The sequence below is a fragment of the Hoplias malabaricus genome, chromosome 13, assembly GCF_029633855.1.
Source record: "Hoplias malabaricus isolate fHopMal1 chromosome 13, fHopMal1.hap1, whole genome shotgun sequence".
In the NCBI taxonomy this organism is placed as follows: Eukaryota; Metazoa; Chordata; class Actinopteri; order Characiformes; family Erythrinidae; genus Hoplias; species Hoplias malabaricus.
In genome coordinates, this window is record NC_089812.1 from 20790677 (window position 1) to 20802904 (window position 12228).

The window sequence follows — 12228 nt, forward strand, 5'->3', positions numbered from 1 at the left end:
AAACCACAGCAATATAACAATAAACCTCATATATGATCTCTAGTTACTGATGATTTAAAACTAAGCTAAAAAATGCTAGATATTTGCCGCTGATCAAATCCCTTGTGCAAAAAGAAAGAAACTTAACTGATGTTAATTTGAAACCACTACTTTTTACCAAATCATTACTAATGTGTAATTTAAATTATATTAAATTACACTGAATACACACTGAGTGAACTAGTCGTATGTTATTTCTGTCACTCTTCTAATAAAACTGAAATATATTTCTCTGAGCTGCCACCTCAGCTCTAAAACACATTAAAATGAGGTTATATTATTAATGAAATATAAAATAAAAGTCACTCATATAAATAAACAGACAGTGTCAAAATAATAATCACGAAATAAAAACGATGCAGTAGCACAAAAGTTCTCTCTTTATATACAAGGGATGGTTTGCCACTGGCCACAGTAAAGATTGTTATTTAATGTACAGTAATAAACACTGTGGACCCAAAGATCGCAAGCACTTCACTTTATTTTTCTATATTTCAAAAATTCTATTAACTGATGAGAATATAATGTAAATTAGGGCTGTGCGATATCATATCCTTCACAAAAATATTGTCATCATTTTTAAAACCATAAAAAAATCTATATTGTTATGGTGAAGTACAGTGGAGTGTGGCTTTGAGTTGAAGGAAAGAGGCAAGCTTCAGTCATATGGAGGGGGTGTGCTTACAGAATATCAGACGTACAATAAACCACGGACTTAAGTGAAAAATGACAGAAGCCTGTAACAACAGAAGGAAACAAAACTGATCTGTTCCACCTCCTCAAGCAGAAGCCCTCGGCTGAGGACAAGAAAAATCAAAAACGCTGTAAGAGTTCAACAGCCAGTGAGCTCTAAAATAGTATATGTAAATGTAGTCAAATAAAACTATAATTTATTAAATTAATAAAAGTATGTTTCTGTGTTTTTTTTTCGTATCGCCAAGAATATAATTTTCGCCAAAAGCACCAGAAACATCGTGATATTATTTTAGGGCCACATCGCCCAACCCTAATGTATTTACATATATTTGCATATACCCTCAACTGACCTCAACTTTTGGATTTGGATCAATAAGACCTCTTCTAAAACTCTTCCTCAATCGGAACCCAAATTTATCCCCTTTTCATTTTCCTACGATTTGAATTAGTGTCTGAAACGAGCTAGAAACCTGCTCTAGAAACCCTGAAAGCACTGAAAGCTATAAGGGATATCGTAGTTCTGTTATATTGGTTTAAAGTAAACTTTTTTGAATATGCTGATAATATACATTATGAAAATTTACAGATAATCATTTAAAAGACATAACCTGATGGTGTCGTCCACAGAGATGTCGTCCTCTGGGAGACAGATGCTCTTTGTGTTGATTTTTACAGGTGAGTCAACTTTATTTCATCAGGTGTTCAGTTCAGGCGTAACAGAGGGGGGATAACCTGCCAAGTCTCAGTATGGTGCAATCTATAAGAGAATGAGTTTATTGTTGGTTCTTGGCCATAATATTTTGAATTTCCGTGAAAGAGAGAAATCAACTAAATCTCATACAAAGCATTAGATCTGCTCTGTTACACCAGCTCAAAAATTAAAGCCTACACTACACTACACTACACGTCAGACTCTGCACCAGACTCTGGCATAGCTAAGAGCTAATGGAGTGTAACTGAAGACAACTAATGATTGAGGGATTTGGCAGAAACCAGGGCAAAAAAAAAAAAAAACCAACAATCCATTTTCACAAGGCCCTCCTCGGTGGCTTTGCTGTAGGCTAAAACACACAGTGCTGTAGGATTCCTGGATTTATATTGTAAAAGACATGAATTCATTCATTCATTGTCTGTAACCCTTATCCAGTTTAGGGCGGTGGTGGGTCCAGAGCCTACCCGTAATCACTGGGAGCAAGGCAGGAACACACCCTAGAGGGGGCGCTAGTCCTTCACAGGGAGACACACACACACACATTCACTCACACACTCACACCTACAGATGCTTTTGAGTCTCCAAATCCACCTACCAATAAGTGTTTTTGGAGAGTGGGAGCAAACCGGAGCATCCGGAGGAAACCCACGCGTACACAGGGAGAATACACCACACCCGGAGCAGGACTTAAATCCACAACTACCTGCAGTGCCAATGTGCCGGCTCTTGTAAAAAACATATGTAACTTAAATTGGGCAGCTGAGGCCTAGTGGGTAGGGAACTGGGCGTGTAACTGGAAGGTTGCGGGTACGATCCCCAGAGCCAGCAGCTCATTGAGCAAGGCACCTAACCCCCAACCTGTTGGGGGGTTGTCCACTGCTCCAGGCATGTGTGCTCACTGCCCCCTGGTGTTCTCTAGTGTGTGTGTGTAAATGTGTGTTTCACTGCACGGATTGGGTTAAATGCGGAGAACAAATTTCTCTGTGTGCAGCACAGTGGCCAATAAACTGATTCTAATTCTGATATGATTTGATGCAGATGTTTATAACTGATTTCTCACAGTTATTCTTCTCTATTACAGGTTTGTGTCTCACACAGACAACTGAGGCCCAAGGTAATGATCACTACTTATCTTCTTCTTGTCTGTAGCTATGTCTCTTTACCTTTTCTTCAAACCTGGGGTCTGTATTTAACCTTACAGGGGATAAATTATGAAAAACATATGAACTTTTCACTGCACATGTGCATTTATTTTGGGGTCTGGAGTTCACTTTATAATTGCCCCGCCCCCTCGCCTGAATCTCTTCAATCACAGCGCTGGACCCATGTTTATATGAAAGCGCAGAGACAAGGTTAAACTAAGCAAAATTGCCACAATGAGTGCAGAGAAATAAGAGCACTGAGTAAAAATGGAGAAGAAAGAGAACCAAGTAAAAACAGTTAAAACAAGAGCTTCTGCTCCTGGGTATGCAAAAGTAAGTTGAGAAATGATGTGTGGATCCGTTAGGTGTAATAACCACTTTGTGATACTGTAATAATTATTAATTGCATTCATAGCATTTGGCAGATGCATTAATTCAGAGTGACTTGGTGTTAAATCAGGTTATAAATGTAGGTGAAAGCAGTGTTAGGAATAACAGTAACTGCCAGAGCAAAAATAAATGGCTAGAAAAGGACACACAGAATGACCACATTTTAAATTTAGCCATATGCATTTGTTCATAAAAGCATTTAATGTTCTTCAAAGAAGGAGTGTTTGGGAACAATGTTTATTGTTTATATCTAGGGTGGCCATGGAGTGTAAAATTTCTGATAAATTTACAGTAAATTACTGATAATTTTTCCATGGGAACTTTAGCTCGGGATCTTTGGAAATATTGCAGAATATAAACTTTCCATGGAAATTTTGGGAACTTGGTAATTTATTGGAATTTATACTGTTTTTTTTTTTTATCGACACCGACATGAAGGCATAACAATACAAATAATAACTGACAGCTGTGATGTCATAGTTGATGCACGTGGCATTTATCTGTTGTGTCTCAGTAGTGTCTCAGTAGCCCTTCAGTGTGTAATGTTAGGAGCTTTGCTATTCATCTGGTTTGGAATCATATCTAATTATTTTAGCCAAGATTATGTGTCAGTATATTTTTTACCAACTATATGTAAGTTTCTCACCTTTAGCTTTGAATATTCCCATTAATTCCCATAATTACACTTTGATTCCCATGGTAAATCCCACTGTGAAAATTCCTGGAATTATGCAACCCTATTTATATCTTTATATGTCAACCACTTTTACTGCCCTTCCTTGGTATTTGGAGATGTTTTATTGAAGTTAATATTCTCCTGACTGTATTTTTCCCTGCAGTGTGTGGAAGGCCTCCTCTGGGGACCCGTATCGTGGGTGGCTCTGAGGCTCGAGATGGAGCATGGCCGTGGCAGGTGGACATTCAGATGGGAAAAAACGGGCACGTGTGTGGAGGATCTCTCATCTCCACAGACTGGGTTTTATCTGCTGCTCACTGCTTCCCAAAGTAAGCCCAAAGAGCATTACAGTGTTCCCCAAAACACTCTTTAACTGTGGTAAAAATTACCTTAAAGGGGACATCCACTGGTTTCTCAAACTTTGTGCATAGTTCAATTTGAGATGTCAATTTGAGGGGTCAACATGTCTACACCATTATTGCATTTTATTTTGGCCTCAAATAAACAATTATGGCCTTTAAAAAACGTGTGCATCATAGTGAAATATAACATTTTAAAATTGATGAAACCATTAGGGTTAGGGTTATTATTTTTTAACCTTAACACAAGCTTTGGATGTGGCTCGGTGAATCAGACTTTAGAACCAGAATCATTCATTCATTCATTGTCTGTAACCCTTATCCAATTGAGGGCGGTGGTGGGTCCGGAGCCTACCCAGAATCACTGGGCACAAGGCAGGAACACACCCTGGAGGGGGCTCCAGTCCTTCACACTCACACATTCACTCACACAATCACACCTACGGAGTGTCTCCAATCCACCTACCAATGTGTGTTTTTGGAGTGTGGGAAGAAACAGGAGCACCCGGAGGAAACCCATGTTGACACGGGGAGAACACACCAAACTCCTCACAGACAGTCACCAGGAGCGGGACTTGAACCCACAACCTCCAGGTCCCTGGAGCTGTGACAGAGACACTACCTGCTGCACCACCGTGCCGCCCTGTACTGGATAAGAAATATAAAAATAAAAGAGATGGGAGCAGCTACTTGATTCACACACTGCCGTCACACTGTGTGGATCAGACAGAGCAGAGCTACTGGAGTTTTTAGACTCACAGCTGTTTTGAGAACAGCCTAAAAATATCCAGCCCTCGATGACCTTATCTTTTAGTAGTCTTTCATAACAGATAACGGGCGAGAAGACAGCCAAACCTTAACTAACCCTTCACACAGTTATTAGAACTGATATTTTAAACAGTTTAATGGTGACTTAGAGTAGGGAACATGTTAATAATAATATTTACGGAGGATACTATTGTGCAGGAAACCTACCTACAGCTGCCAGAAATGTCTCTTCACTGATTGATCCTTCAGGTCATTGTGTGGATTTGATCTTGGTGCTTTGTTCAGCTGCTGAACTTTTATATATTCCACTACACACCTCCTCTAGCTCCGGATGGGATTAAAAACCTGGGGTTATTTTTACTGCTCGTTTTACAGAAGGTAAAATGCTCAGGAATCTTTCCTGAAATGGGAGCATGCACTCCAGGAAAATGGCTGAAATGGTCTGTTCAGACGAGATTAAAACTACTTAGATATTCCAGTAATAATCACTTTACGCCATGTTCCACAGGTAAAACTAATCCCGTCCGAACAGGGCTTTAGAATACTAACAAACCATGTCATTTGACCATGGGAGTCCAGGTTTATGTTTTCTATCTCCTCTCAGTCCTTCAGATCTGTCGCTATACCATCTCTATGTGGGCCGTTATCAGCTGAACGGTTATAACAAGTTTGAAGTGTCCAGAGGGGTCAGCCGGCTCGTGGTGCCAGACGGTTACTCAGAGCCTCAGAAGGGCAAAGACCTGGCCCTTGTCCAGCTCAGTTCTCCGGTCAGCTGGAGTGACAGAATCCAACCTGTCTGTCTGCCCCAAGCTGAGCTGCAGTTCCACAGCGGGATGCTCTGCTACGTCACAGGATGGGGGGACGTCCAGGAGGGGGGTGAGTAGGGATGAGCGACATCATCGAATTACTGTACTATCTACTGTTTTATGCAGAGCAGTATCAGTGTGTGTACTGTATATCACCACTGTCTAAGAAAACCACACAGAGCAGCAGACTACTCTAAAACTAAATATGAATTCAGTCTTGTGTGCATTGACATAACACCGAAAAGAAAGGAAGAAGAGGACTTACTATATGATTAACACTTTTTGATCAGTTACTTTCCACTTCATTCCCTGTTGGAAAACAGGCTTATATCTTCAATTTGTATTTTATTTTTTCTTAAATGAGTTTTGAAACATTGCCTTCCATTAACCTTGTGTCAGACCTTTATGGCAGATCATTAGAAACTACTTTACCTGAAATCAGAATTAGATTTCTCTCCCAGTGTATGTTGAGCTCTGGGAATAAATTAATTTTAAAAATGAAAAGGTGCTTTTTCCTTCCCCAGAAAAGTCTCTTCTTTAAGTATGAAGTTTTGTACCAAAAAATAAATAAATAAAAATTGAAACCCTGCTGAAGGAAAACAGTTTATATCAGTAGTGTATAAATGTGTGGATTTGGTCTCAGAAAGAAGCCTCAAGGATGTACATATAGATGGTTTAAGGTTGACTGAGTAAATACAGCAGAACACACTTGAGCTGAAGAGCTTGAGGTCACTGTGTCTCTGTGGGAATGGTATCTGTTGCTAACTGAGGCGCGTAAAAACAAAGGGGTCATTTGGACAGAGCAGGGGACTCATGTTCTTGAGGGCAAAGAGGTCAGCGCAGAGACATTGCTGAGCAAAGATGAGCTGAGGGAAACTTAGAGCTTAATCACAGTGTCACAGGTTGGAATGTAGAACGATTTCTGTCATTTAATTCTGTAAAGGAGTCTGATCTAGTAAAATGCAAGAGATGGGAACATATAATCTCTGTCCAGATAAAAACATGTATCTCCCAAATTAGTAACTTTAAAGGAGAAGGGAAAAAACCTTCTAAACTTTCAATGGAAATCAACGTAAAATGATTTAATTCAGAGTAATTCTGGAGCATTTCTATTGGTCATTCATCATTAAATGTTCACACACAGTTTGAAGGACAGCTGTTGTATTCAAATGATGTAGTAAACTACACACACACACACACATGTAATATCTAAATTTACATTGGAGCTGTGTGACAGACACTACATGCAGCACCACCGTGCACCTCTAATATCATAATGTTATGTTATATTATATAATAATAATATTATGCACACTCTTAAATATAAATGTGCTACAAATGGTTCACAGAGCGATGCCATAGATGAGCCACTTTTGGTTCCATAAAGTGGAACCAAAAGTGGTTCTTTTATGGCATCGCTCAAAGATACTTTATTTTAGCAGCTTTATTTTTAATAATAAAAGGCAAAAAGAGACAAAATATAAATGTAAAACATTATACAATTCAAGACCAATATGAGGGGTCTTAATTTAAACATCGTTTAGCTCTGACCACTGTCTGATTGGGTGAAATGTTTTATATGTGATGTAATTAGTGGTAAAGACATTTACATTTTTTTCACTGTAAATGTATGTAATCACTGTAAATGTAGCAATGGATATTACACTGCAGCTGTTACTAACTCTGTACTTTAGCTCTCACTCAGCAGCAATGAAACAGCAACTGAACAAACTGGAATTCACCAGAAATGAACAGAACACAATTTAGCCAAAAAAGAAGAGCGGTAAAGGCCTGACACGTCGATGGAAAAGAAAACTACACTGTAAAAATAAATCTGTAAATTTTACGGTAAAAAGTGGCAGCTGTGGTTTTCAAAATTTCACTGGAATATATACAGTCATATTTTTGGCAGTTGTAAATTTTACATTCAAGAACTGTTTTGTTTACAGTAATTTTCTGTTAAAAAACAGATATACACCCTAAAACCCCCATAGTATTTACATAAAAATAACAAAAAAAAAACATTGTTTTGACATAAAATTAACATGTAAAAATTGTGACAAATGAGAGAATGGAGACCGCATAGCCAAACCGCATCCTATATTCAGCCTTTAAAAAAGAGGTATTTCCAAAAGGAGCAAAGACATGCAGCATCTGGTTGCTACACTCCAGCACTCAGACACAGTCTGAACACGTTCCTGACCAAGACACATCTCCTCACAACATGCACAGACACACAAATACAAAATAATTGGCTCAATAAAACCCAAAATCAAAAAGTCTCAAAGAAAAACAAACACAGAAAATCACAGAAAATATGGAGGAGCAAGGCATGCTGGGAGCTCCCTAATGAGTCTGAGTTTCTCCCAGTCATTGGTCACTTGTACCCCCCCTAATGTTTGGTGCATTTAACAGTAAAATTAAAAATTTTTTACAGTAAAGGGATGTAAAATGTGTTTTGGCTGATAAAAGTATTTATAGCATTGCACTGTTACAGAAACTGTTTAAACCTTTTTAGAGTTTATAGCTATTTAATTTCATGGTTTTACAGTTTTTCACCGTAAAATTTACAAACATTTTTTACAGTGTACAGTACAAATAATTAAAAAGACTGGAGTCAAGTAAATGTGTGTAGGGCTTTTATCTGAGTGTGTACTCCCTTCTCCATAGTTCCTCTCCCTGGTGTTGGGACTCTGAGAGAAGTTCAGGTTCCCATTATTGATCAAGCATCCTGCAACAGCATGTACAGTGTCCAGTCGTCTAACTCTGATCGCGTGGAGATCCTCTCAGACATGATCTGTGCCGGTTACAAAGAGGGAGGGAAAGACTCCTGTCAGGTACCAGCTTGCACACTTGATCACACATTTCTTCAGGAAAAATATAAGGCTACAAATAATTACTGAGTACTGTAAATGTATCCAAATTATTTCTATACCAGCGCATTCAGAGCCTCCTTTCAACATTAATCCATACTCGAGTACTAGTATTATTACTTATCTTCATTTTTTCTTACTTATATTATTAATATCTCCTCAAAAACTAACTCTTAGAGTACATTATAAAAAACAAGTGCAAAAAAAACAACTGCTTGAGTACTGAGTCATTTCTAGAAGTGCAGGGTAACGTCTTGGAACATCCCACTGGAAACTGGAACTAAGAAAGAATAAACCTTTGAATGTAAAGTTATTTTGTTCTAAGCAGCTTTGATCCATTTTAACCCATAAAAGCCTGTGATGACATATGTGTCACAAGCCTTTTCTAAGGTCTGGAAACTTCCCTACACAGCTTCATCCTTCAGTTTAAATCTTGACCTCCCTCAGTGACTTTTACTGAACGTCCTGGATGCAGTCACATAACAGTGTGTGAGTTTGTGAATGTGTAACTGCATTTACAGAATGACGGTGTGCGTGGTGAGGACATCGAGACCAGAGAATCGCTTATTTTAAAAGTATATATTTATGTCTAAAAGGTGTGTTCCAAAACTTTTAAAAATCCAGATGCTTTAGTCACCGTGCCTGTGTATATATGACACTCAGATCTCATTTCAAGAACAAAGTATTGAAATACAAGTAATAAAATGGTTGTTGTGATGTTTATGACACAGTAATATTTTAACCCAAAAATAATTACATAAGCAAGAAATGTGGAAAACAAATTTTTGTTCCATGTTTCTTTGGTCTGTTTCATATTTCTGATAATTTGGCTTCATGGTAAACTAAGTCTGGGCTGTTATGGGTATAGTAGTATATAGTAGGGCGGCACGGTGGCACAGCAGGTAGTGTCGCAGTCACACAGCTCCAGGGGCCTGGAGGTTGTGGGTTCGATTCTCGCTCCGGGTGACTGTCTGTGAGGAGTTGGTGTGTTCTCCGCGTGGGTTTCCTCCGGGTGCTCCGGTTTCCTCCCACAGTCCAAAAAACACACGTTGCAGGTGGATTGGCAACTCGAAAGTGTCCGTAGGTGTGAGTGAATGTGTCTGTGTTGCCCTGTGAAGGACTGGCGTCCCCTCCAGGGTGTATTCCCGCCTTGCGCCCGATGAATCCAGGTAGGCCCTGGACCCCCCGCGACCCTAAATTGGATAAGCGGTTACAGATAATGGATGGATGGATAGTATATAGTATGGCTGCCGTGTTGCGAGCTCCCTCTAGTTTTTTAAAAGGGACTATGCACTTAAGATTTTCACTCACCTTCCACACCTGTATTAATGTGATGTGATAATAAAAGTGAACTGAATTTAATTGAATTGAATATAAACTGATCTATTTTTCAAAACAACTTTTACTGGCGAACGATAACAAATGTTCTTACATTTAACATATGTTAAGGTGACAGGATTTAACTTTAAGTAACCATTGGATAATTTCTGTTGTTCTAATCATGTTTAAACATTCACATATTAAAAAAAAAACATAAATTGTACTTTTAGATGATGTTAGAAAAAAGAAATTAGAGAAAGGGGGTTTTCAGAACAGTGTTTAAGTGCTATACAGTTGTTTTAGTTTCATAGTTCCATTGTTTTATTTTATATATATAATGTAACTCCTTGTTCCAGGGAGACTCTGGAGGACCACTGGTTTGTCCAGTAGGGAATGGGACGTGGATCCAGGCAGGGATTGTTAGTTTTGGACTGGGTTGTGCTCAGAAGAATAAACCTGGCGTATATGCTAAAGTCTCCAGCTTCGTGAACCTGATCAGCTCCACGGTTCCGGACGCTCAGCTTCTGGGTCAAGCCCACGTCTGTAGAGGTGAAGAGTTTTTGGTGCTGAGTGTCAGTTTAGTGTTATTAACCTTCTGGACACAGTAGATCTGAGTGGATGAGCACAAGGAAGTATGTCTGGAGTCAGAAGATAACAGGACACTACTCCCAAAAGAAAAACTAATTATTTTTAATAAACCATTTTTCATTAGGGATACCTGTACCTTAAAGATTAACACCAGTGGCTGTTGAGCCTTGCCTCTCTGGTGTTGCTGTTTAAGATATTGAAAGCTAGTTTATTGTTGAGCAAAATTTTTCTTCTTAATTGTATATGCTAACAGCATAATAATCACCCCCTTTCTGGAAATAATGATTAATTGTGCTTAATATGAACTGAGACAACAAGGATACAGATCAATTCTGACTGTAAAAAGGTGACACCTTTGAGATTTTATATTGAAACATTTGGAGTTAAATATATGTGAAAGTCTTTTGCTTTGTTGTTCATTACCTATTGTTTAAATAATCAAACCTCAAAAATCAGGCCTTGTCTCCAGTGTAAACTCCAATGTGTTTTTTTGCCTCGATACTGGACAACAGCATGTAAAATGCGAATGTAATGCCTTTCCTTTTCTCTCTGAGACATGTTTGCCAGGAGAAATGTCAATATTTTTATGTGGTTTTATAAAGTGAAACTTGATGCTAATTAGTGAATGTTAGTCTGATATCACAATCGGTAATGAATAGTTTTATATCATTTGTTGATATATATCAGACAGTAAATGTATGTAATATGATGGCTCATTTACTGCCAAGCACGGTTAATCAGAACATACTTTGTTTGATTTTTGGGTTATTTCTTATAAAGAAATAATTGCTTGATTTTTTATGAATGAGGTAAAATTAAAACAATACCATACCCTGCAATTGTGTCAATTTAAATAATTTGTTGTGTTATTGTGTAGCACAGATTTGTATTGCCTCATTGATTTGATAGAATTTTTATTTGTTAAAATTCCTGACCCATTATTATTATTTTGTCCTATGACATATTATTGTATTTTAATGTATTGATGTTCCTTCACTTTGTCACCAACATGAGTTACTCAAATACCTTCTTCCTCCATGAAGCAGAATGCATCATCTGAAGGGTTCCTCATCTTTAAACTAGACTTGTGGGACACAATGGCATCATTTTAGTAAGCAAGAGGGTGATTTTGTAATGATGGTTGAAATTGTATTTCGACTGGAGCATCCCTTTTAAATGAATGAAATTACGACAAACAATATAAAGTTTACTAATGGCTCTGTATCACGTAAATTATTTATTTCACACTTTACTGACTCCTCATAACTTATATCAGCTTAACAGGAGCTCATTCAGCAAGCATGATTACTCAAGAAACAGGGTCTTGAGCCTCATCCTAGGGTTTATATGGAGGGGTAACTGAGTGCATTACCAGGATTTATAATGTTTTCTGTCTCATCTCCCATTTCTTGGTTTCTGCTTAGTCTATGTCAGGAACGCAGTTGAATATCAACCCGGTCTCACACCTGCTCGAGGTATAGTCTCATATATAGGAGACCACAATTCGTAACATAGTCGCATATTTCTGACATATTATGCGACAATATCACAATCATAAATGTATGGGTAATTACAATACTACAATACATACAAACACTATGCGACAGTAACACGAAAACTCTTCCTTATTACAGGTGTCATTACTCATATAACAGAAAAGGCATAATGCGAATTACATATCATAGGTTGTTATTCCAACAAAGGCATAAAGTAGCTTTAACTCTAACAAGAACATTTCTTTCACTTAAGGTTATTTTGACAACTTTTCAAAATGTTAATACTGTGACATTTGACATTCCTCTAGCTATTATTTGCTTCGATATTTTAGCAAATAATGAATTAGTAATGTTATATTTTCT

The 12228-nt window shown here is 38.0% G+C and overlaps 1 protein-coding gene across 1 annotated transcript; it reads left to right on the plus strand.

The window, feature by feature from the left end:
- The first annotated feature begins 1346 nt into the window (after window positions 1-1346).
- On the plus strand, window positions 1347-11075 carry si:dkey-16l2.17 (serine protease 33). Its single transcript, XM_066641636.1, has 6 exons — window positions 1347-1410; window positions 2529-2561; window positions 3819-3984; window positions 5387-5658; window positions 8259-8425; window positions 10138-11075. Exons 1-6 carry the CDS (start codon window positions 1347-1349, stop codon window positions 10387-10389), a joined length of 954 nt encoding a protein of 317 aa, XP_066497733.1. The 3' UTR covers window positions 10390-11075.
- The last annotated feature ends 1153 nt before the right edge of the window (window positions 11076-12228 follow it).

Excerpts from the sequence above, each read along its gene's own strand:
- si:dkey-16l2.17 (XM_066641636.1), top strand. The coding sequence starts at position 1,347 with ATGGTGTCGTCCACAGAGATGTCGTCCTCTGGGAGACAGATGCTCTTT. Across the intron at positions 2,562-3,818 it reads ACAGACAACTGAGGCCCAAG|TGTGTGGAAGGCCTCCTCTG; the intron begins GTAATGATCACT and ends TTTTCCCTGCAG. Across the intron at positions 8,426-10,137 it reads GAGGGAAAGACTCCTGTCAG|GGAGACTCTGGAGGACCACT; the intron begins GTACCAGCTTGC and ends TCCTTGTTCCAG.